At 42.6% G+C, this 24,899-nt stretch overlaps 1 protein-coding gene across 7 annotated transcripts in view; it reads right to left on the reverse strand.

Moving 5' to 3' along the window:
- Nucleotides 1-9,355: 9,355 nt before the first annotated feature.
- Nucleotides 9,356-24,899, reverse strand: part of strbp (spermatid perinuclear RNA binding protein) — a 38,308-nt gene continuing 22,764 nt past the window's right edge. For 5 of the 7 annotated variants that reach the window (XM_061293343.1, XM_061293339.1, XM_061293340.1 and 2 more), the window contains 16 exons: nt 23,373-23,614; nt 23,135-23,303; nt 22,143-22,395; nt 20,351-20,472; nt 19,802-19,897; nt 19,198-19,309; nt 19,016-19,113; nt 18,324-18,429; nt 17,949-18,032; nt 16,918-17,126; nt 16,300-16,452; nt 16,087-16,221; nt 15,100-15,240; nt 14,816-14,945; nt 14,695-14,751; nt 9,356-12,674 (listed from right to left, as the gene is read on the reverse strand). In XM_061293343.1, the coding sequence (XP_061149327.1) occupies nt 12,580-12,674; nt 14,695-14,751; nt 14,816-14,945; nt 15,100-15,240; nt 16,087-16,221; nt 16,300-16,452; nt 16,918-17,126; nt 17,949-18,032; nt 18,324-18,429; nt 19,016-19,113; nt 19,198-19,309; nt 19,802-19,897; nt 20,351-20,472; nt 22,143-22,395; nt 23,135-23,303; nt 23,373-23,614 (2,202 nt within the window). In that variant the 3' untranslated portion in view covers nt 9,356-12,579. Of the gene's footprint in view, nt 12,675-13,353; nt 13,793-14,694; nt 14,752-14,815; nt 14,946-15,099; nt 15,241-16,086; nt 16,222-16,299; nt 16,453-16,917; nt 17,127-17,948; nt 18,033-18,323; nt 18,430-19,015; nt 19,114-19,197; nt 19,310-19,801; nt 19,898-20,350; nt 20,473-22,142; nt 22,396-23,134; nt 23,304-23,372; nt 23,615-24,899 lie in introns of those variants that run through there. The other 2 variants (XM_061293344.1, XM_061293345.1) reach the window with 2 other exon arrangements.

Here is a 24,899-nt window from a genome sequence, read left to right on the forward strand (position 1 = left end):
GGGAGGATGGATGGGAGGGGGGGGGGGGGGGGGACTTGAACACTGGCAACTGGCAAGAAGCAGGGGAGAGTGCTGGCGAATTGCAGGCAGGCAGGCAGGCCCCACCCACCCTGCCAGATACCCCCCCCCCTCGCCATCCACCCCAAAAAAAATAAAAAAAATGCCCCCCTGTTCTCTTTGGTGCTTGGACAATGCTGGCATGGAATGTATGAGTGAGATGAAGGGAATAAAAGTGGAAGAAAGTGAAAAAACGAGAGGGGCAATGGCATAATTGCAACTCCTTGCAAAAATTTCTGCTTAAATAATAAGAAAATAAAATTGACTGGTTAACACATCAAAGCCTACCATAGCAATCCTCAGATGTTATGAAAATATGCCCTCTAGGGGTTGCAATTAGAATGGGGATGACGTCATTGAGGCGTCATTATTTTTCTTTCTATCATATTCCAAAACGCGACTTGGGAGGTTTTCAACTTGCATATTTTACATCCATCCATACTTTTTCACTCTTATCTGATGTCACTAAAAACTTTGGCTAAGCAAACCCTACAAGATGAAATGATAAGCCATGAATAAGGAGTAAAGAGGAATGCAACCTCCCTGAAGAATCTAACCTTTCTTAAGCCATGAAAGGAGCCTGGGGCGTGCACACATGCTTGAATGCATACACTATATACCATATATGAGGATTTATAGGCACTCACACATCCCTATCTCACTTCAGATAGCCGAGGCTGCAACCAGAGTGCATTTGCTGGCTATGCTGGAATAATGCATGCAGCTAGACGGCTCATTAAAATCTGAAACACGACGGCAGGTGTCTAAAGGATAACACGGTGTGATTCTCCTCAGCCCATTTCACGCGTGCACATGTGATGCTCTGTCTCTAGGGGGCCCGTACGAGTGTCATCCTTGAGTATACATTCCGCCATGGCAACGGCAAAAATTCTGACGCTGCATTTCGTCAAGCTTGCAGAAAATCATCATCTGAGTCATTCTTGAGTTTTTATCAGGCCAGATAAAAGTCAGTGAAGACTTACCTAAGCCGACCCTATCAATGCATGTTAGTGTTTTGGAAAACATGGTGGATTCATTTCCAGCAATATCTTCTTGTCTTTGGGCGATCCGATGCTGGATTAAGCAGATTGCACAGTAGGGCAGGCCCGACGCATGATCTCATTATAGGGGTTCCAGGCTGTCCCTAAACCCAATCTGCTGTTAAATTCTCCAAAATAATCAGGATATAACATCTGGCTACTGCACCACACACACAAACGTACACAAAAAAACCCAAAATAAAACAAAAGATTTTTTTACTCGTCAGTTTGCAGATTTTTATTTATTTTAATATCTTCAATATTTTTTTTCCGATTTTATTTTTCCCTGCATTTTCATGAAAAACTCAAAACTTTCTCATGTATTTAATTGGGCGCAGATTATATGACTGACCTTACCTCTTGTGTCCACTAGGGGGGGGGGCAAAATCTCCATTTAATTGTTCATCTATGATAGAAAACCCATTTCCAACCATGTCCCCCTTAGCAACTCCACACTCCTTTCTTGAGGGACCACAGATGTCGCCCAACTGACCCTATACACTGTGCATGCAAGTTGCCCCAAGTCGTCATTTCTGTGGGCATCACCCCCCCCCCCCCCCTCCACCTCCCCTCCTCAGTGTCCCCTATCTCTACATCCCCCACTTGCCCCTCTGAGGCGGACGTCAGTAAGATATTAATTAGTGAGCCCCATCCCACGGGCTGATAGGGAGCACAATGGAGAATCCCAGCATGTATCTGCCAGCATCTCTCTAATGAAAGGGAAGGGAGTATGTGGGCCTGTCTTGTCGGTACGCATATGTGTGGTGGAGAGGAGGAAACGATGAAATACCCATATGGGAATAAGTGCATGGAAAAAAAAAAACTGAAACAAAGATAACGTGGTGTGTGTGCATCGCCCTCCTACTTCTTTATGGCTTGTATAAAATATCACCCAGTAATAATGGTGCAGTGTAAAAAGGGCCTGCCTACAAATGTTCTGGCTCATTTCCATATGACCGAATGCTTTTTGGAACTGTTTTTCATTGTATTGTTAATCCAGTAGCGGTTTTTGGCACAGATGGTTGGCATTTTACATATATACTTTGAGTTATATCAACCATCCTTCGTCAAATGAATGCAAAATGAATTGGCCTCACTGTTTCAATACTTTTGCTAGAAATAAGAATTTGCAAAGTAAAAACCGCAACTGCAGCACGCCCACCAGCTCACGCCCCATCTCATTTACACAGGCGCCACATTAATTCAATCTACACTAATTGTCGAATGCACACACACGTGCACACAGACATGCACCCAGAGGGCACTGCCTTGATTTAATCAGGCTATGCACGTAACATACACACACACACACACACATCCACTATTACATGCACAGTCACATCATTTTGGAAATGCAAACCATTCGCATAATTAAACATGTACTTACACATCTGAGCCCCTTCATCTTCCACACAGACACACACAAACACACACACAGACACACACACGCTTCAAGGACATAAATGAAGCTTCACATCTAATTGCGAAACAAAGCAAGGCTGGACTGGTCTGTGTAAAAAATCAAACGTACAAGAAAACGACAAGGTACATACCGTATTAATTGAAATAGAAAAATGGATAAGGCTCTTTTAGGATACGTAAAAGACCGAGAAGCAAGTATGGATGGCATATAGAGCACATTTGCATACAATCTACTTTTCATTATATGCATTAAAACGATGAAAAATAGACAAATACAGGGAGGAAAGGGAAATTAAAGGTGTGATGCAATTGTTATTATAGGGCACTGTGATCAGGGAATAAGTTTGTTTCACGTATAACATACAATAATTCACCTATTCCCCTATGACAGTGCTTCTCAATTATTTTCTGTTACGCCCCCCCCAGCAAGAAGAAAACTATTCGCGCCCCCCCTCCCCACCGTGACTATCCTAACTTGTCTTGTAAGTCGTAAAATGTTGCACTGTCGCAAACGTGACAGAAGTAACAATGAGAGCGCCACTGCCCCCTGCTGTAGTAAACGCGCAATTACACTTTATTCTAGTACTGCCAAAAAAAAAGCCTGTTCCCCAGGGTCACACGCGCCCCCCCAGGAATAGCACGCGCCCCCCAAGGGGGGCGCGCCCCACTATTTGAGAAGCACTGCCCTATGATGATAGAAGGTTGATGAATCATTGTTAAACCCAGCATAGCACCACCTACTGGATAAAGAGGGGAATTGCAGACCAGCGGCTGGTTCTATTATTCTTTTTATAAAACTCATTTTGTATATGCTTATTTGAAATGAATGAACCTACATGTACACTGCACGTGTATTAGTCCTGAACAGTGTGAAGCCGCAAATGGGGACAATTACCGTTCCCAAAGGTACTATGGCTTTTTTTATGGCCCTGATGTTAGCCCCGTGGATGAGAATGTTATTATGTCCCATGATAGAGGCGCTCAGCTCCCTGGTTCCCTCCCAATACCACCACGGCTCCATCTCTGAGGGAATGTATAAAACATAACAATCCTTCTTTATTGACCTTGTAAATAAGATCTCTCTACTTTCCTTTTCATGACAACATCATTCCAGTTATTTATGACAGGATTTCCGCGTCACAAATCACTGCAGAAAAACATGTTTGGTTCCACACCACGGCTTTACTATTGATAAACACATAAACAAGTGATAAAATCCATAATGTAAGATCCGATATTTTTAACTACCTTTTTACACAGAACCCTGCATGTGGGGGTCAGGACACGGAAGACGACGTCGATTATAAGATAACTGGAATTACGACCGGATGATATAGTTAATTTTTGTTCATTTAGTTTTTTGATTTATTTAATTTTAGATCTGTTTTATATTAATATATAATATAAATATAATGTAATTTAAATGCTTTTATTTTGAAGTTTATTTATCTATTTTTTATGCTTCATGGTTTATGCTTACATCGATGTTGGTGACGTCACCTCTACATTGGAGTCCAAGTATACAGAACTGTAAAGCTACAATTTTCATCCAGCGTGGAAGTCCTGTACCTTAGTCTATTCCAGGTGACTAATGTTGCGATTCTTATTTTAAGCCACTAGATGGCAGTGTTTATTAGGAAGAGAAAAACATTCCAGCTGCTGGTCGAGGTGGTGTTCACAGTCTTGTTTATGTCCTACTGTGACCCTTAAGGCTCCACAGGCTTCACCCCCTCAATTAAGACTTGTTTTGCTTTAGGCCTTTCATAAAGGAAGAAGCCGACTGAAGATCGGCATACTTTAGGGACTGGATTCATAAACATTCATCCACCCACTCACACAAGTGAATATATTCACTCATGAATATGAAATAACTAGTGTCCCAATAATTATAAACACTTTGAATTATTGGTCCAGCAGTTCAAATAGATCAGTATAACATGAAGATCGACACTAACATAAACATGCATATCGATCCCGGCAACCATTATCACTCTTTAAACATCTTCTTGTTCTTTCAGGTGTCTTCAGCTTGGTTTCGATTTATTCAGTTGTACGTGCCTCTACTAAGATGGATCAAAACGAGTAGATATGTGCCGCCAGAGTCATCAGTAGGTTGCAATAGTCATACAGAGAGACTGGAAGCGTCACAGAAAGGCATAGAAGAACACTTCCTTGGAAATTTGCATGGACCTGTTATGAAGCAAGATGTGCAAAAGTATTGAGACATTGCACAGGACAGTTTGCTTCGCAGGTTAACTGAGAACAAAATTATTATTCGGAAACACTTAAACACGTGGAATAAATGATCTTCACACGATTAATTAGGCATCATTAGGATATAATTGATAATCCTAATATCCTGGTAAATTAATCACACTGTTGATTAGTGGGCATGATGCATCTGTTTAATTTGCTTATTTCATTGGTGGCGCATTGTGGGCTTGATTATATCATTGAAGGCCAAGTCAGACCACAATTGCCTCTTGCAGTGCTTTTGAAGGCACATGGTGGATGTGTTGCTTTATTGGAAGCGATTCAAGGAGATGGGCTAGACTTTTCATTTTGGACCACGGCTCACTTCCACTGTTACTTCGAAAGTAATTTTCAAGTGAAAGCCTGTCTTAATGTGTTTGTGTGTGTCTGTGTGTACATGCAGTGTGTGTTTGTTTGTGTGGCATGCCGGATGCTGCAAAATTTCACCTTGACGAAAAACAAGCCTTCAATAATTCAACCATAAATATGAGCAACCATGACCTGAGGCATGGTTGGCACAAACATATTGTACACAAACACACAGTGAAATCTGACTTGTATAGCCAAAAATCTTGAAAAAAAACGTTTTAAATAAATCTTAATGCTTTTAATCTCCACTCTCTTTTCTTGTGAAATGATTACAAGTAATTACAACATCTCTTTGCATCTGCATTGATGAGCGAAAGGTCATTTTGTGTTTATTTTCTCCTGGCTAAAGAAATTAGCCTAACCAATAATAAGTGAACGAATGTGAGGAAAAGATCAAGACGGTGCATTTCCATCCAGGCCTTTATTTATTTTAACAAGCAGAAAGGTGAGAGGTCAAAATGCTCAATCTTTTTTTTTGTCACTGAGGTTAAACCAAAGCAAGACACAAACCAAAATAAGCGACCCCAGCTCTAACTATCGTTGCCCCTTCTTGCATGAACCTTAACAACAAATGACTTCATTTTTTCTGAACACAAACGCGGAAAATTATTGAGCTGTGATGGAAAATTTGACATTTAGTCTGACAAGGAAGACCTTTTTCCTTTAATAAAGTGAATAGCTCACCTTCACCGCAAAAAAAAGCATGCAGTCATACCTCCAGTAAAATCAATCAAAAGGCAATAAAAACAACATATATAGTGATTTATAGCTTGTCACATTAAAATGTATTTATTTATTGTAAAATGTATTTATTTATTATTAAAGTTATTTATTTATTTATTTATGTGTAAACACCAAGGCATCATGTGTTTAGCAAGTCTGCCTTCAAAAATGGACTAAATATGACCCCTCTCTAAAAAAAAACGGCATGTAATGCCATTTTTATGCTCACAGGTCACACACACACACACACACACACACACACACACACACACACACACACACACACACACACTTCTTCAGCAAACACATTTCTCCAGCTCCATATCTGTGTGCGCATGTTTTCAGATGTTAAAGTACCGCCAAGAAACCGACGCCATCCTGGTGTCTCTCACGTCTTGTTACAGCTTCCTAATTTACAAGAGCCGTCAAGCGTTTCAGGAAATGTATAAATATATAACCTTTGTACACACTGCCACCTTTGTCTCACTTTTGATTTGCGAGAAAAAAAGAAGTCATGTCAGACTCACCGTGCCAAGAAGAGAGAGCATCTGGGACTGATGATACTTTGTGCAAGGTGCTGGCACTAATGATGGCCCAGCTGCCCGACTGCCTGGACAGGTGACTGAATTCATCCATTTTCTGTTTTGTTTCTGAATCTATTTGGGTCACAGGTGAGTTGGAACCAGTCAATTTTGGTCACCAGCTAAGATCAACCATTCACGCTCAAATTAGGGGTTGGACATGTCTTCAGTGGAAATATAAAAAATCTTTACTTGAAGTTGCACAGTGGCAAAAAAATTGAATACCCTTTAGTGCACAATCCAAGTGAGTGAGTCCGTATTGTATTTTTGTGTGTTTGACTGTTAGCAGCAATAAAATCCTCAAAGTGCATTTATTACTCTTTTTTTTTTTCACTTCACTCTAGCGGGCAAGGCACCCTCCCTTAGCTTTATTTTATACGTGACTCTCCATAAAGATGTGCCATTTTATGTGCTCGACTTAGATGACCCCACCCCCCTGCCGTCAAGCTGCAGCTCTCAATAGTGGCAGCATGGCCTCGGGCGCCTCATAGAACTTGATCCTTAAGTCCGCTTTGCCTCCTGCACCCTCATCCATCCATTCCCTTGCTCACCTGCCTCTTTTCTTCCACTCCTCTTTGTTAACCCAAGGTCATGTTACCACAACATGCAATCTTATTTCATCATCCATCATGCCTTCTTACCCATGATCTGCCTCTTCCCATCCAATCAAATAAAAAAAATATATATACAAATTCCTCCTTCCATTGTAGCTTCTCGTTGATGAAAAACAATCACATTTTATTGAGTGAATGCTGTCACCACAAATTCATTCAAAATGTAAATCATGATCCGCCTGAGGCGCTTTCCTAATGCTCATTATTGAGTTTCTTTACAACTCGGGCATACATTTGATGGATTTTCTTTACTGTGTCATTGTGCAATCCGTTCGGTATAAATCCATTAGCTCAGCAGGAGGAAAGGGGGGGGGGGGGGGGTTGAAGGTCACGAGGACCCCACGGGTGAAAAAACACTTGCTCTCCTGTTGCTCCCAACCCAGTTAAGTGATCAGAGTCAATTATGGGATGCCTTTAATAGGACTTGCAGGTCAATAAACATGATTATTTGGCATCTAATTTCATGCAAGGAAAAATATCCAATAAAATAAGCAAGCATCCTCGCCGCACATATCCGAGGACAGCTGAGTCTCCAAAAAGCCACGCGCAATTAACACCTTTTAAAATCGACATGCCAGACAACCAACAAGCCCCGTGGAAGGTTTCAGACACGATCAAGTGAATTACCAGCGCGGATGTAAATACCCTGCGCTCATTTTCAACTCTGTTGCCAGGCCCAAAAGATCCCAAGCATCATTAGTGAGGGAGACAGAGAATTGGTGTTTTGAAGTGAGAGCGGCTAACAATGTCAGACAGATAAAGGTTGTAAAGAAAGCAAGTGGTGGGAGATTAAGAAAGACCCGTCAATCACTTTGCGGGGCTAATTCCATCAGGGCACCACGGCTCCCATTGCTCTAATAGTCATACCTAAAATATCCATCCAGACGCATACCAATTATCACACACATTTAAATTGCGCACCCAGACAATTAACATGCTTGCAAAGAATGTCCTCTGCAGTTGACAGAAAGAAGACAGAAGAAATGGGATCAGTTTGCGCTTAATACACTTAAATCCCCATTTTACTCGCTTCGATCCGGCGCGACTTTCTAACGTGTTTTTTTTTTGTCATTAATATATTTTCAAGTAGTATTTTAAATGGATGATATAAGGCGCAGGGCTTGGTCTCGCAGTACAATTAATCTTTCCCATAGGAAAGAAATCAGTACATTTGAAAAACAAGTTCAAACCTCTTAATATTACAACATAAAAACAATGTTTATTATTATTATTATTGTTGTTGATGTGATTGTACCACTTTGTTTTTTTTTACGTTTGCCTGTTTTAGCCACATCCCGACATAATGATTGTGTTACCTTCAGAAAGGCTGGTCCCCACAGTTGTCGTTGTAAAATGATGAGCTGTTAGTTAACGATTGCAAGTGAAACCGGGTCAATTTTGTCTCAGGGCCAAGAGTTTCCTTATTGCTGTTCGGGGGTCAACGTGGATCGTGTGTCCTAGAGCATAGCTGGTGGCTTTTCCACATTAGGGTGGACATACCTGACTGAGGAGGGAACGTGACAACGAGGCAGACGTGTTAGTAAGACTTGCCATTCTTATGCAGCGGAAACAATTTTGGAGTATTGTGGTAGGCTCTTGTGTTTTTGTCCAATGTGTGTAAAAGTAGCAATTAGAATAACATCAGCAAATGTTCCGGATGATTGACAGCTCATATTTCTGTGCACTTGTATGACATTATGGACATGTGCCAATTATGAACCACAACCTTGGCTCTGATTATAGAGTACCATCATAAAAACCTACTATCACTCGCATATGTCACATCGTTGACATTTGTTGGCTGGAAGCATAGCAAATGTTTGTTAAATGATATTTGACACATAGAGCTACAAAAGAAAAACTAATACGATGCGCTAATAAAACAAGCGAGGGGGATTGAATGTGTTTATCTGATGTTTTTGTGCTATATGTGGCTAATAGTTGGCAAGCTTATGCGAGTTTCCATGGTGGCTTCCTAAAATATCATCAGATGCAAAAATAACACTAATTCAATAACGTTTGGACTCTGTTGCTAACCAAAACAGCAGCACACAATTTAGTTTGGGGGGGGGGGCTGATTTTGCAAATTCAAACTGCCAAACCAATATTTAAAAAATCAAAATTAATTCAATTTAATAGATTAAATAGGGTCAATATAATCAAAATCACATTTATTGTGCAAAATATATATTTTAGAATATTGTTCACTATTAAATTCTCGACTTCTTACTGTAGACGAGATAAAAGCAAACTTTGTGAAACCACTTAGTCAAAAACTAGTACACTAGTCGGCATATTGAATGATTCAGCACTTTTGCTTTTTATTCTTCTCTCCCAGAGGCATAAATGAAGTGAAATGCAAAGCAGCACTGCTGTGAACGTTTTGCTACCAAACAGTGAACACAGCACATTGGCATCACCTCCATTGTGTTGTCCTTTCGTCTCCTACAGCGCACTTCCATGACTTAAGTAGACTGTGAGGATTAAATATCGCTTTGTCCTTCCGTAGGCAGCATCAGAAAATGATTATTAGTGTCAAAAGCTCATTTAAAAACAAAAAAAAATATTTACAGAATCAATAAGACACAATATTTGTCAAAATATTAGAAATAAAAACTGAAGGAAAGAATCATGATGCGCCCAAAACATTTCAAAATGTATAGCAGATATATGCATGTGTCCATATATAGTCCATATTATTATGTTTGTTTACTCGAGCAGTAAATACATTCTACTCTACAATCACGAGAACAACATTGTGTACATTCCCAAAGTAAATCTTCCATCCTTCAGCGGCACCGTGTTGAACCTTGACCAGCAGGTATGTATGGAATAACATGCTTCATGTGTGTGGCTACATGAATGTGTGTGTGCAGTACTCTCGCATACACACACGGGGAAAATGATATGATCCGTAGTTATTCTGGTCAAATGCGCAGAAGAAACTCGATGCCGGATCTATTTGCGATCTATCTGCGCTGGCCTGCAGGAGTCGGAATACGCTCGGTGGCTTGCAGACAACAAGCTTGTGTGCTATTTTTCAGTCAGTGGCTGCATTTGCACATTCGGGGGGGTTACTGTCAGACGGTGACCCATTTTAAGAAATTTGAAAACAGAATTCTTTCATGAGACAATGATGCCCCTGAATTTGAAATTTACATTCAACTGGTTCAGTAGGTTTTGGAGCCCGATGAGACAGTGGACATTTCCCATCCTCGCACAGCCTGTCATCCATTTTCTTTTTTAGCTTGCAGACTTGCATGCTTTATGAGACCCACGACTGAGTTAATATAGCAGACCTCCTAAAAGTACTTCACGGAGTCACAGTTGTGATCGACAACCCACAAATTTTTGTTTTGTTACCCCAAAAAATATTTAACATTATATAATTGATATATTTCAATTTATTTATTATTTTAGATTTATTCATAAATTAATTTTGATTTTATTATTTTATATTAGAAATTCATCAATTGCATGCTTTATGAGACCCACAACTGAGCTAATATAGCAGATCTCCTAAAAGTACTTCACGGAGAATTTATTTTTACCCCAAAAAATATTTTACATTATATAATTTATATATATTTAAATTTGTTATTTTATATTTGTAAAATACTTGATGTTATTTTATATTAGAAATTCATCAAAAATCTTATCTTCCATCCCTTCTCATCCCATCCCTAGTATATATATATATAAAATCTGTGCGCATATATATTAGCGTAGCCAGGGTGACTGCTACCATGTGACTCTGGAGTCTGGAGGGAAATGAGGAGGTTGCTCACTGTCTACCTCATTAATATAGGCCATCTGGAGGGAGGGCATGGGGGTGGGGTGGGGGGGCATGCAGCCCAGAGACCAGGCAAGAGGGGAAAGACTTAAACGGTGGAGAAGGTCAGGATCCACTCGATAAAAGTGCGATCTGTCCTCAACCTCAGCTAGCCGATGACAGAAACCTGAACATGCTCATTGATTTGAAGAAATACAAATCAAGCCTGGAAGTATGCCATAAATGACCAATATAATATGTACTACTTTAACGGGCCAATTTAGACCTCTGCCAAGGTTTGAACATTTATCACCTGCAGAGTCAATGAAAGGCAGCATGCTGGAATCCGGATCCGACCTTCTTGAGGTAGCTTTGTTGTTTATCGCCTTGGGGGGGGGGGGGGTCATAAAAATACCCTATATCATACCTTGTTTCAAATCTTTTATCGGATTGTGATCGAGCCTGAATGAACACCTTAATAGTTTTTGTTAAACTAAAAATAATTTGAGTAGGGCTATTTTTCAAGTTTGCTTTCAAATTGAAATCAGTACACTTTTTGGTTTCAATTCCCCACCACACACACACACATAAAAAAAAAAAAATCCAACCTCCCCCACTGTTAAATGAGCAGCAGCAAGCCGGTTGTGAAATCTAATTGCGGCTCACCGAGACAAAGCGAAACTAAAGAAACGGCAATTAAATCCCCTCTCATCTTCCAAAAGTGTCAAAGTACAGCCACTGAACTCCAACAATTCCAACTCCAACAATATTTCCATTAAGAGGCCCCCCTCTAATGATGCAACAGAACTTTCGAAAAACTTAGCGGTGCAATGAGAAGTCCACTATCAACTCATTATATGCATTTGTGTGCTTTTTTTTTCTCCCTTTCTTATTTAGGCGAATGAGCAAATTCCCTTTAGCTGACTTTACATGTTTTATAGATGATCACGTGCTCCCACGACACACACACACACACACACAACAAACAAACACAAAACCATTCCCTGCCAGCAGTGAGACTTTAGAACATGTGCTTTCTCACACAAAATGTGTGCGTGTGCATGTGTGATGAGCAGATAAGAAGAAGCGAGCACCTCTTGGCATATAGGCTCAGACCAACGTCAAGGAAGGGAGGGAGCGTCAATATTATTCTAAAGAGCGGCGATTAATAGGAATAATAGCAAAGATAATATTCGATAGTATTCTCCTACGATTAGCTTGTGTATAGAAAATTGGAAGAAAGCTATAGTGTGTTATTACAGGTACATTTCACCGTATCATCCTAAAATAATTTATAACAATAAGTTATCCTTTAAAATGTATTTACATACATACATCGTCATATAGTCAACACGCATTTTCGATATATTTGTGTATATGTCACATGTACACACTCACACACATATTTTGGATACAATCAAGACGAGCTATTGCAACGCCGCGTTAAGTCGCCGGACATTCTTCTTGTAGAGGAGTTTGTGTGTATTGCTATTGCTAGAAAGACCAGCCTCGTTCACGCTTTTCTCGTGAAGTATTGCTTTAGGGGGGGGGAAAGTAGCTCCGCCGTCCCAACCCTCACCCGCCATGACGCGTCCGCTTCAAAAAAGAAGACGAGCAGTCACGTTCCGCTGCCTGTTTAGAAATCGGAGTGCAGCAGCAAGAATAGAAAGGCAAAAAAAAAAAAAAAGGAAAAACAGGCAGGAACTGTGACGAGGTGGTGGTGGTGGTCCAAAAACCTGTCATCTCCTCTAGAAGTCAGAGAAGAGATCCTGGGGGCCCAGATGGATGATGAAGGGCGCGAGGGTCCGCGGCTGGTAGAAGGGATTGTCGATGAAAAGACCGCCTGCAAGGAGACACACAAAAAAAAAAACACTGCTGACATGTCTTGAATGCAGATTTCGACTTGAACCGCAGGGAAGGTCACGCGAGCATTTGCACGGAAGCATTTTTTGGAAATGTTCCACCAAACTAAAAGAGATTACCGGCAAGGTGGTACATTTAAATGATGTTTGCATATAAATGGGAGATGATGAAGGGGTTGTCTGACATTTTGAAAAATGCTTAATATAGGAAGTTAGGAGCCAGCATTAAAAATAGACATTCACACCAATTTAGATTCAAAACAAGAACTGAAAGCAGCTTCAAGAAAAAAAGTCAAATAAATGTCAATCATCAAACACATCCCGAAAATATTCTGTACTGCCAGTGATTCGACATTGTTTTTTTTGACACTGAATACATCTGAAACAATCACCTGAGCCCCCGCTGCAAAAAAAAATAAAAAATCAGAACACACTTGTCAGCCTGACGCTCAGTCGCGCTGTCGGCGGGACACCTGGCAAGTTCGACTCCACGGGAGGTAATGGGATCGTGTAGCTGAATTCAAAACGCCGGATCTGACTGACTAAAAGCTTTACAAATGGTCGTATTGCTTTGGGCTCACCGAAAAATGGAGGACATGGGATTACGATTGAAATTCTGTGCGCAATAAGCAATGAATGCAATTCAAAAAACACTCAAACTTCCACTTTTATAGGAAAAACTTTATTCAACATGATTGAATTATTCCTATACATCCCTTCACATAGCTCATCTTTACATTTTACAGAGAATATGTGTGACGTATTGCAAAAGTCAACCCCCCCCCTCCCTTGTTGAACAAATAACAACAGATATAATTTAGAATGAGAGAATAAAGTAAAAATTCACAGTACAAGTCCACAGTACAAAGTTTTCGACTTCAAAATCTCTACCTTTCCTTTGTATGGGCGGATTGTAATAACAATAATAATAATAATAATAAAAATAACTTTTACATTTCGAAAACTTAAATCTGCAATCCTCTCCCCAAAAGTGTCCCTGTTTGGTTTACATGTCTGCTGGTCTAAAAAAAGTGGTAGTGGGGGACGGGGTAGGTGGGTACTTTCATGACGGGCAACAGAATCATTCTCTTGGGCAAACCTAGAGGGGAGACATGAGAAGAGCACAGCTCCGAGTGAGTGAGTCAGCGTCGGCATGAACTACGAGGCACACTCGTCAGAGCTTTGATGAGGAGGCGGAGCCAGCAGCGGGAGTTAGTTGTTACGCAGCAGCGGAAGGAAAGCGAGAACCAGTTCAGCACAGCTTTTTTTGTCCAGAGGAAGATTGATTAAATACGGAGCTGTATTGACCGACTTCCATCTAGTAGGGGAGAACCTCAGATGATCATCGAGCGGGGCACGCCTCGTTAGTTCACCAACGGTCAAAAATGAAAACGTGTGAGGCGGCATGGCGCAACCTTCTTAAAGTCGATCTGAAATAAACGTCATCGTAGCCGATTCGAAATTGTGAAGCAAATGAGTTGAGATTGACTCAACAGTGGTTCAAGTCAAGTCATCTCGTCATCAGCAATTCCGATATCTAATCGACGACTGCGCCTGTTCCTGCAACCTGTACCTTCTTTTCTTCTCAGTCATATAATTGTTGAAAATAAACTGCTACAGCACTCAAATTTCCTTTTGGGATTAATACCGCCTCATTTGATCTTATTTTAGGAGCGGAAAGTCAGACAGCGGCGCTTGGCTGAATATCAAGTGGCGAGCAGACACTTAACCAAAGAGCACATTTCCTTGCAGATCACACGGCAAACACACACCACACACACACAATCGCACAAAGCCTCCAGCCCTGATCAGCATTTAATCAATTGGTCAAAGTTGAAAAACTTAAAGGGAAGATGAGAAGCCAGAAGAGAGCAACTTTGAGCCATTAGGGTGATTGCACTTGCTGTTGAGTGAGGACTGCATAATGGGGGGGGGTGTATGTGTGTGTAAGAAAAGCAGGAAGTGGGCGCTGCAACGGCAGGAAACGAAAGTGACACGTACCGTAAGCAGGAGCAGCTGCGGCGGCGGCGGGGCTGTAGGCGTACGGCGTTCCGAAGCCTGTTGACGAAACGAGCAAACGGTCAAATTCCGCACCTGACTCGGGCTGACAGCTAAGACTTGCCTGGCGTGACGTATCCCGGCGCCGCGGCGCTAACGAAGGCTCCGCGTGCGAGGGTGGCTCGTCCTCTTCCTCGGGCTACCTGAGCTGCCACCGCTGAGGCCGCCGCCGCCGCAGCCAGAGCTCCTTTGGTCTGAACGGGAGATTTCATGGCGAATTAGCTTCCACATACACAAGAGAGAGCCGCCGTTTGCTAATTAGAGAGTCCGGACGACAACTCTGCGATGCGCTCGTGCGATTTCCAACCACCATTCACACTAAATAAATGAGTCTCGTGTGTCCCTGACCTGAGGCAGCAGCTTCTTTTTCTTGTTTGCAGCAGCATTGGGACCGGAGAAGAGTTTTACCAGCGCGGCCAAAGCAGCGCTGGCCTTTGCTACCTTTTTGTTGGGACCTGCCCCACGGAACTTCTGTCCGTCCACTTCCACCTGGGGAGAACAGAATCAGTGCTTTAATTTTTTTTTTTTCCTGTCAAAACGAATTATTACTTTATCCCCAAAACCTTGTGTTTAGCGGCAATCAGCAACTCAACCAAGGTCTGGCGGAACAGGCCGACTTGCTTAGCGATGCCCTGCTGTCAGAATCGGCTTGCTAATCAATCAGCAGAGCAACGGAGCGACGAGGCATGTCGGAAAACAGCACGCCTAGCCGACAGCAGGCTCACTCCGTGAACAAACTTGACTGATTGACCGCGCTAGAGAACAGTTGGTTCCTCTGTGTGTGTGTGTGTGTGTGTGTTTGGCGTAGGACTTCATTAGCCAATTCAGCCTGAGTACAAGTGACGTTGACTTCTTTCCCCATCTGAGGCCATTTGTTTTGGAAAGTCAAATAGAATATTGCATTTTTTTACTTGGAGACAGTCACAAGGAGTCATGCAATACGACCTATAACTAAACATTTTGCTTTTAATCTTTTTTTGTATGTATTAGGTCTGCAATTAACGATTAATTGATTTATGGATTAATCCGCCGATTATTCCGATATTGGAGAAGATGAACTATTTGCAAGATGAAATTCTAAGGGTTTGGACGATTTGGGTACTTTTAAATTTAAAAATGTCAATGGTTGATCGATTATCAAAAATCACTGTTGATTTAGTAATCGATTAATTGCCGATTAATCAATGTAACTTAGTGTGCTTGAATGATTAATCAATTATCGACAAATCGATTAATCGGTGTGTGCTTGAATGATTAATCGATCATCAAAAATCACCGTCGAGTAATTTAGTAATCGATTAATCAATGTGCCTCTAGTGCGTTTGAAGAACCCACCTCCATGACAAAGCGCTTATCGTGGCTTCCTCCGCTTTCAGAGATGAGCTCATACTTGAGGCCTCGTCTTTTTTCGTTCAGCTCCATGACAGGGTTCTTCCCGCTCGCCGTCAGGATGGGGCCCTGAGTTCTCACCTGAACAATATCCGGAGAAATATTTGCGTGATTGCCTTGAGGAGCTTGTTTTTTGCTTGTTTTGTTTCGAAGGCCCACCTCCAGCGTGTTGGAGCCGTCTGAGGAGTGTGTTGCGTTATTGCTCGTGTGCGAGGACGTCTCGCTCTTGCCTTCGCCGTCAGACTTCTCGTCCGAGCTCATGGGGTCCAAATCCGAGTCAAAACCCGTCGGGTAGCCCATCGCCTGGAGAACCTGCAGAAGCGAAGACAACTGTGACCTCGGAGTTACTTGACAAAAACAACAAAAGCTAACAAGGGGCATTACTTTGTTTATGAAAAATGTCCATGTTGGTTAGCTCGCATTTTCACCAAAAGCATTGGCATCAACATGGCACCGTTTGAGCAGCGAAAAGAGAAAATGACATTTTGTCTGACCCGCTGGGTGATTGTGTTTACTGATGAAGAGATCACACGTGATGGGGAGAACGAGAGAGGAGGCGAGAACACAAAACAGGGAGACGGGGAGAAAGCCTTTTATGGGAATGAAGCAAATAGCGGATTATCCCTGCTCTTTGCTCTGGAGAGCCTTTTTGTTCACGGCCACTTTAGGATTACATGGATTTGCCCACCTCCACACACACACATACACACACACAGAATCTGCATCAAAAACATAGAAGGTATTTTTAGGAGCAATAATAGTGAAAAACTTTGCTACCTTGACAGCAACATGAAGCTTGGCGGTCTTCTTGGAGGACCCCGATGCTTCGTAAACGGTTCCGTCCAGGTCTACGGACATGGTGAAGACCGGGGCGTGAACCGGGCCCGATTGGGACAGGAGGCGATATTGCAAGCCGGGACGGATCTGGTTCAAGCGCATCAGGGCGTTCATTGGCTGGTTGGAGTCTATGGCTTTGCTGTCGAGGACTGAGCAGATGGGGGGGGGGGGGAAGCCGTGAAAATATCAATTATGCTTTGTTTGTGTTACGCTTTATCTTTCATTTTATAGATTTTTGGGAGAAGAAAAACGGTGTGTTTTAAAAATACTCTGTAATTCTCCCTTCTATTGTGTAGCAAGGCGAGCATATCTGTGCAACTTCTTTTGCCAAAATGTTCAAAGCAATCTCTTTTCTCGCCAGTGGCTGAAAATAAAAGAGTCTGTCTGCCTCCATCGCGAGTGGTTCGTCTTCTCCTTGAAAGAAGAAAGACACAGGGATCCTAGAGTGGCCTGGTAAAACGTTGGCGATCGATAGTATTGATCGGCATGCGAGAGATGTAAGATGGCTAAAAATGGGAGAGAGGCTGACAGGCAAAGGGATGGGAGCAAATCTTCAATGGCTTTTTGTTTGTGTTGTGTGTTTGTTGGGAGAAAAGTGCTGTGCTGCCAGAGGGTTAGATAGGACTGTGCAATTAATCGGAGTTCAATTACGATTATTACAAAATTGGCTTAATTGTAAATCGATTATTTTAAAAGAATAAACTGTATCGATTTGAGAGTTTAATATTTTTTACGTTGAAATATTTTTCTTTTTTGTACCAAAATATATATTTTTTAAATAATCATAATTTTAATTATGGCCAAAATAATCGTGATTAGTGTTTTTTTTCTTTCTTTCAAAATTGAGCATGCCTTCTAGAGGATTTAACTGAAATCATTTGCAAATAAATAAATAAATAATCCCAAGTATAGGAATAAAAATTAATGAATAAATAAAAGCAGGAGTGATGTCTTTGTCTTCCTTTGCACACCTCGCCTAAGGTTCCTCTTCATCTTCTTGATGAGCTCCTTGTCGTCCATCATTCCCTCGTCGTACGGCCTTTTCAGACCCAAGCCTGACGGGAGAGCAGAATCATTCACTACACGAGATTTTGTGTCGAGTTGTAAACTGACAAAACTATGATTAAGTACATCCACACGGGAGCTCCACACAAATGTGACGCCTGACCACAATAATGATCATGTCAGAGCTGTGTGTATATGTGTGTGTGTGTGGGGGGGAGGTCCAAAAAGGTCAGGTCTTGTTTGAGATCCATCACTATGGAATCCCTGAGTGCGACCCGGCTCACCTCGGTATATCACAGCCCGAATACAAGAATGTGAAAACCAGACCATCTCCCACAAACCTTCTTTGTCGCACCAAGAGTATTTCTGCAAAGATTTATTTGAGGGAAGCGGCTCCATCTCCAGCACTTTGCAGATCTGCCCAAACGCCATGAGCCTGAGAGCACGCTGTCAAGCACAAATTGAAAGAAGATGAAAAGATACTCCAACCCGCATGCATCGGCTCTACGCTGCGATTTGGACGGACTTGGTTGTCTTAGTGTTTTGCTTTGTTGAACTCCAGCTATAAGCTCCTTTAAAATAAATCGGATGGCTTTGATTGGCCTATTTCCCTAATCAGTGTATGTCATTCAATCAACAGTCCAGATTGTCGACCCACGCAAACGATGAGGCGGGAGGGTGATGGCCTGCTAATGTGAAGCCATTAGGGAGCTGGAGTGTCCGGGATATTCATGAGACTCTGTGTCGCCCATTGACAGAGCAGAGTAAAGCAGCTTCCTCTCTTCTATCGGCGCTTGTATCTGCTCCAAATACAATTATCCCCATTGACATTCCATCCTCGTTCGAGTTGCCTTCAAAGGAAAATGAACGGCGGGATTCACTAAGCCGCGGCAGTTTGGGAAAGCTGCTGCTTGACTCAGTCCAACGTGCATGACACCACACAGATAGATTGAAAGGATTTTGACATGATGTGGCTGCTTAAACTGACAGCTCAAAGTTAGCAGTAGCGCATTTATGATGCTCTGTGTGTTACCTGTGCGCTAAAGGTAATGGCCTCCGCTTGCTCATCCGTCATGTTGGCTAACGTGTTTGTGGGCTCTTTCTCGCATGGGTCGCGTAAACCCGGACCGCCTGGTGGAAGTGACAAAACCCGACATAAGCGACGAGGCCTGACTTGTAGATAAACGCGCAACTCATGCGAGCGCTGACTCAGACCTGGTAGCAGAATGCCCGAGGCGAGGCACTCCATGACCCGGCGCAAGGCCTCGCCTGCCCCGAGAGGCCTGTTGCAGGTGGCGATGGCCTTCTCGCAGATCAGTTCCAAGGGCTGCCAAAGAGTGCAATAAAAAAAATAAAAAATTGCATTCAATTATGTATATCCGCAATTTGAATCACAAGTATCAAAATTAATCGATTAACCGACAAAAAAAAATCAATTATCAAATGAATTGCCTCATATTAATCAAGTAATCGTCTAATAATCAGGGAAAATATTTAATACCATTTAATGCGAATAAAATTACATCCGATTAATCGGTGGAGTGATAGAATAATCGATTGTAAATAAATATTTGACAATGACTTCAATGCAAATAAAATTGCATACGATTATTCAATTGATTGATGGAATAATAGATAGAATAATCGATTGTAAAAAATCTTTGATAGAGCAGCCCACTTTAATGCAAGTACATTTTTTATCTGATTATTCGATTAACGAATCGAATAATGCAATAACCGATTGTAAAAATGAGTTGATAGAGACAATCTTATTTACAAGCATCCATTTATTAAAGTTCGAGGATGGACACAGACTTACCCATCCGTTAAGCGGCTCCCAGGCGGGTTGTCTATTGCACATGTCTCTAAGTATCCTGAGAACGATAACGCAGGACTTGAGTCCATTCACTCGAGCCTGAGAGCGACAGAAAAAGGATGAAGGGAACAGTGGAACAATAGGGATCGGGAAGAAAATGAATACAGAGGAAGTTGCCATTGTACCAAAAAGACTGTGCTCATGATCCAAAGTGTCTGAACTGCAGAATTTGTCAGATGAAGAATTCTTTTTATTTGTGTGTTTTGGGTCAGTTTTTGAGTAAGGAGGACTGGTGTGGGAAGGGTTTTAAAAGGGAGGAATTGACATGATACAGGGCAGGCAGGTTTACAAAATAGCAAAAAGAAAAAAAGTCCACAATAGCCTTTGTAGCCTTACGATATCCACTTTTTATTTTAGGGTCAGTTCTGATGCACGGAGAACCGCTAACGTTACTCGTATCGTTTTCAAATTCGGCATTTTTGTTGTTGTCGGTCAATCGTCAGGCTACAAAGAGCATCGCGGCAGGACGACAGGAAGTGAGCGGGTGCCGACCTGGAACCACTTGGCGTGTCGTAGCGCTGCCAGGGCCAACAGACATCTGTGTCTATCCAGCACCTCTCCCTCTTCCTCCTCCTCCTCCTCAGCCTCCACTCTTTGCGCGGCAGCACCCAACACTGCCACGAAACAATAACAACCCAAAACGTAAAACACACACATACACACATCACAGCTGAGCATGTGTGCTTCAATCCAGTCTTGTACGTGAATGCGTGCAGACACAACCATTTCCCCTGTGAGTGCACGCAGACACGCACGGGAACGTCTGCTCCCGCCGGCGCTCCCTCATGCCATCGGGGTCGCTCCATGTACCGTAGAAGCGTGTTCTACAATCGGCACATGAACAGCGCACTATTCTAATAGCGTGTCTTTTTCAACACGGATCAGCTCCCCATCAAGATGCGCTGATCGTCCTACACGCAGGTAAGTTGAAAAAACACGCTATTGAAGAGTCACTTGCTTTCCGTGCATGGAGGAGCTGACAAGTCGGTGAAATGAGAGAACTTTTGGAGACCCCCCCCCCTCTCTAAACACACACCTCAGGAGTGTTTGATTTACTATGCATCTTGACGGCAAGGTAAATCAAATCCCTCCGTCTTTTAAAAAGTATTTTGATCCGGTTCGCACCAGGCAGGAGTCAAAATAGTCCAAAAACTCTGAGCGAGCGCCCAATCAACTAAGGATGGACCACAGCAGGGTGAAGGTTAGCGAGGCTTGTCTCATTCTTATGCTTCTGTATTGAAGGAGGAAGAGCTCGAATGCAACACAGCCGTATATGAATGAGTTAGGTGAGGGGAGGGGGGGGAGGTCCATAGAAGGTTTCTGTGCAGGACTGCAAAACATGCTGAAATAAATGTTTTTCTTCATCCCTTCCAAAGCCTTTCCTCAAGAGGTATTAAGCGCAAATGTCAACCGCTATCGTCGATATAGAAGAAGCACAAGTGTGTTATCTGTGAACTCATCTGGCCATTATGGCAGGCCGGCTTTTCTGTTCGTGTGTGTGTGTTTGCTTCAGTGAGATGTATAAAGCTGTATGTCAAGGTCCATCCCACATGGGACGGCTCAGATGTGGATCATTAGGAGCTTGGTTCCTCGATCCCGGACTGCTTTTCTTATTCTCTGCCAGCTGCTCATCTCTCATCACGTTCGTGAGCAAACAAAGGCGACAGCTGCACCTCAGATAAAAAAAGTACAGTGGGATCCTGAAAATCGAGTGACGTGAGGTCATGTGATTTGGAACGTCCGAAAAAAAAAAAATTGGCTCAAAATAAGCAACTTTTAGCAAAGGGAGAATGTGATGAAAACGTAAAGTGAGCTTTCACATTTGTCATTTGACTTGACTGGTCCAAATAATAATAAAGAAAAAGTGAGAGCTGGACTGTGAATAATAAAAAAAAATAAAAGAATAAAAGCATTTTGATTCCAAAGTACTTAAGTGCTCGTTTTATGCTGACAGGCTTGTTTGTAAACGACACAAAATCAAATGTCACGTATGTGGTTTCAAGAGTGCCGCACGTGCTTGTGAGCAAATCCGTAAGCGCTCTTGTTGATCCGGCGGGCGGCGGGCGGCACTTGTGTGCGTCATCTCTTAATGTCTGCTTGGACGAGAGCCGCACGATGGATGGCGAGCTCGCTACTGCTCGGTTATTGATTCCGCCGCTCTGGCTTTGCTGGCTTCCCTCGCCCACGTCCCGCAACCAATTAGAACCACCTTCCCGTGAATTGTTGGGGGTGGGAGGGGGGTACTGGAGAGTGACAATCCCACCAAAAAAACGTGTTCTCCTACCGTGGCCGTTCCTCTTCTCCTGCTCCTCCTTTTCCTCCGCCAGCTCTTCAGCCCCCTCGACAGGTAACTCCTCATGCTCCTCCGCTTCTTCCCCCTCCTCCTCCTCCTCCTCTTCCTCCTCATCGTCATCATCTCTCATGGCCGGGGAAGTGAGTGTGATCTTCAGTGTGAGTTTGGGCTCCGTCGTAGTCCGTACCACGATGGCCGCCTCGGGCGGGGAGCTTGTGACCTCGTATTTCTCCTCTGTCAGCTTCTGTCATGTGTCAGGCGGAAATAAAGTGGGTGGTCAGAGATCGAGGTCACACGAAGCGGAAGAGTCAAAAGAATCTCAGTGATGTCTTTGTAAAATGGAGTCTACAATACTTTCTCCTCAGACTTTGAATTTTGGGAACTTCCGACCGTTTTAATGAGCACACATCAATCAGTAAAATATCTTCCTCGGATTAGAAGCAAACAAGATTTTAAGTGAGTAGCAGCCACGAGCCAATCAAAATTCAATTTGGCTTAAATGAGAAAATCAGGAAGTGGAAGTCGCTGAAGCGAGGCGGGAAATTACGCTGCACGTTCTCCCACATACGCGCTCGCCATCATCCCCGCTTACCTCTCGAATAAAACTAACGAGTAGAGGCACGGACGTAATTGATTGATTGGATAATTGCTGCGATATCACATCAAGTTGAAGGGATTGTCTTTGATAAATTATTTTATTTTATGCTAGCTCGCAATATTCTTTTACGCTGACATTAAAGAATGTTTACTTACTTTGGATGTGTGACTTTATGGTTGCTATTTGCTAGGACCATAATTTTTAAAATGAAATACGACCTTTGACTTCTCCGATAGACATTTCACTTGCTGCTGTTTTGGTTAGCAACAGAAGCACTTTGAATTGCCTCTGTGTATGAAATGTGCTATATAAATAAATTTGACTTTGACTTTTGACAGAAGGCAAATGAGCTCAGCAGTTACATGAGGTAATTATTTTTGCTCACCTCTAGTTGCCCGGGTAAGTTGTGACAGACCGAGTCCAAGAGTGTCTGTGTGGGTTTGTTGCTGCACAACAAGACCAGCTCCAGGTCCATGTCACCTTTTATGAGGAGGCCTTTCGCAACCAAGCCGATTCTCATCACTCCGCACAACACTCGACCGCTGCTGGACTCCCTTGAAGAAAGTTATTATTATTATTTTTTTTTTGGATTCCAGTCACTCAGCGGGAAATATGATCCTCACCGGTGGCCTTCGGCGGACCCTTCAGCTTCCTCGTCATCTTCGGTGGCGCCCGCCGCTTGGCTGTCGAGTTGACCGAGTGCCTCCGAGCTCGCCTGATCCAGCCAGTCCGAGACGTGTTTGAGGGCGCACTCCACGTTGGACACCAACGTCTGAACCGCCACCAATTCGCAAGAGGTCGGGTAGATGGTGGAGTGCTTGGCCATGACGTGGCGGTCGTCATTGCTGAAGGAACGGAAGGACCTCTGCCAAGGGAATATATAGACGGCCGTTAGATCAACAGCTTTTAAAAACCGATTTTTTTTGTTGGCGGACAGTCCCGACGATATGTCGTGACAACACGGCCAGCTGCCTGTCGTGCATGGCAGCATTACAAGCGGCTACTCAGATGTGGCCATTAAGTGATAACTAATCTAATTTCAGAGCAAAACCGACACAGCGGGGAAGTTAATTTGCTGTGTGGGGAGGGCTTGATGTATGACCCTGTAATCATAATTACTCTGCATTATAATCTATTATCTCGACATATGCTGTCATATACAAGATGCAAATGCTTCCCCTACACATTATTTTATATTAGATTATATTCAATACCTAACTGTATTAACATGTTCCCACGCCAGAATATTTATTTTTTTGCAATCTATCTCCACAAATCCAACAATATCACATCTGCCGGCTCACACTCCGGTGAAGGAAAGTTCATTTTTTATCATTAAGGTTATCGCACAATACTGGGGGGGAGCCTGAGGTGCGTGGCCCAGTTCAACACAGAAGGGGGCTGCTCTCGACAAGCTCCAAAACACTGCTGCTTATCTCGCAGACACACGTTTCCCTTTATTCTCTGCACTCGTATAAACACACACACACACACTTTGCCAGATAAAGCCATTATAGCAGAATAGAGGATGAGTGCTGCACAATGAGCGAAGCCAGCCAGCCTATTTAGCGGCGTATGTCGAGTGTGACACCAACATTCAGGCTAAGTCCAATTCCTGGATTCTGCCAAGGACTCAATTGAGATTTGACAAATCTTTGGCAAGGAATAAGGGGAAAGACACATGGGCCATAAACTCATTTGAGATCGTAATAGAAGCTCAATAAATCGAGATAATGTTTTTTTATTTAAACATAAAAACAGGGACATCTGCTTATGCCGCGTAAACAATGCCTGTATACTTAACGAAGGCTTTAAGCGAGCATGAACTCTAATGAATTATTCCAAATTTAATTAATCCCACAGGAAATTTACTTTTAAATCCAATTTCAACTGGATTAGACAAACTGTGAAATATTAGCATGACTCACCGAAAACCCTTAATGGTCATTTTCAGGGCCATCACTACATGATGTAGACTTGACTATATTATTGCTGTCAAAAAAATGATGTTGTTATCCCTTTTTTTTAAGTGCATGCTGACGAAAGCAGGAGGAAGCTTCAAAAGTACAAATCAATACTTTTCCCAAAATGTCTGAACACAAGCATTTCTGTATTTTTCCAGAAGGTCATTATCCTTCACGTGCGCGCTT

Source organism: Syngnathus typhle, linkage group LG12 (genome assembly GCF_033458585.1).
Source record: "Syngnathus typhle isolate RoL2023-S1 ecotype Sweden linkage group LG12, RoL_Styp_1.0, whole genome shotgun sequence".
In the NCBI taxonomy this organism is placed as follows: domain Eukaryota; kingdom Metazoa; phylum Chordata; class Actinopteri; order Syngnathiformes; family Syngnathidae; genus Syngnathus; species Syngnathus typhle.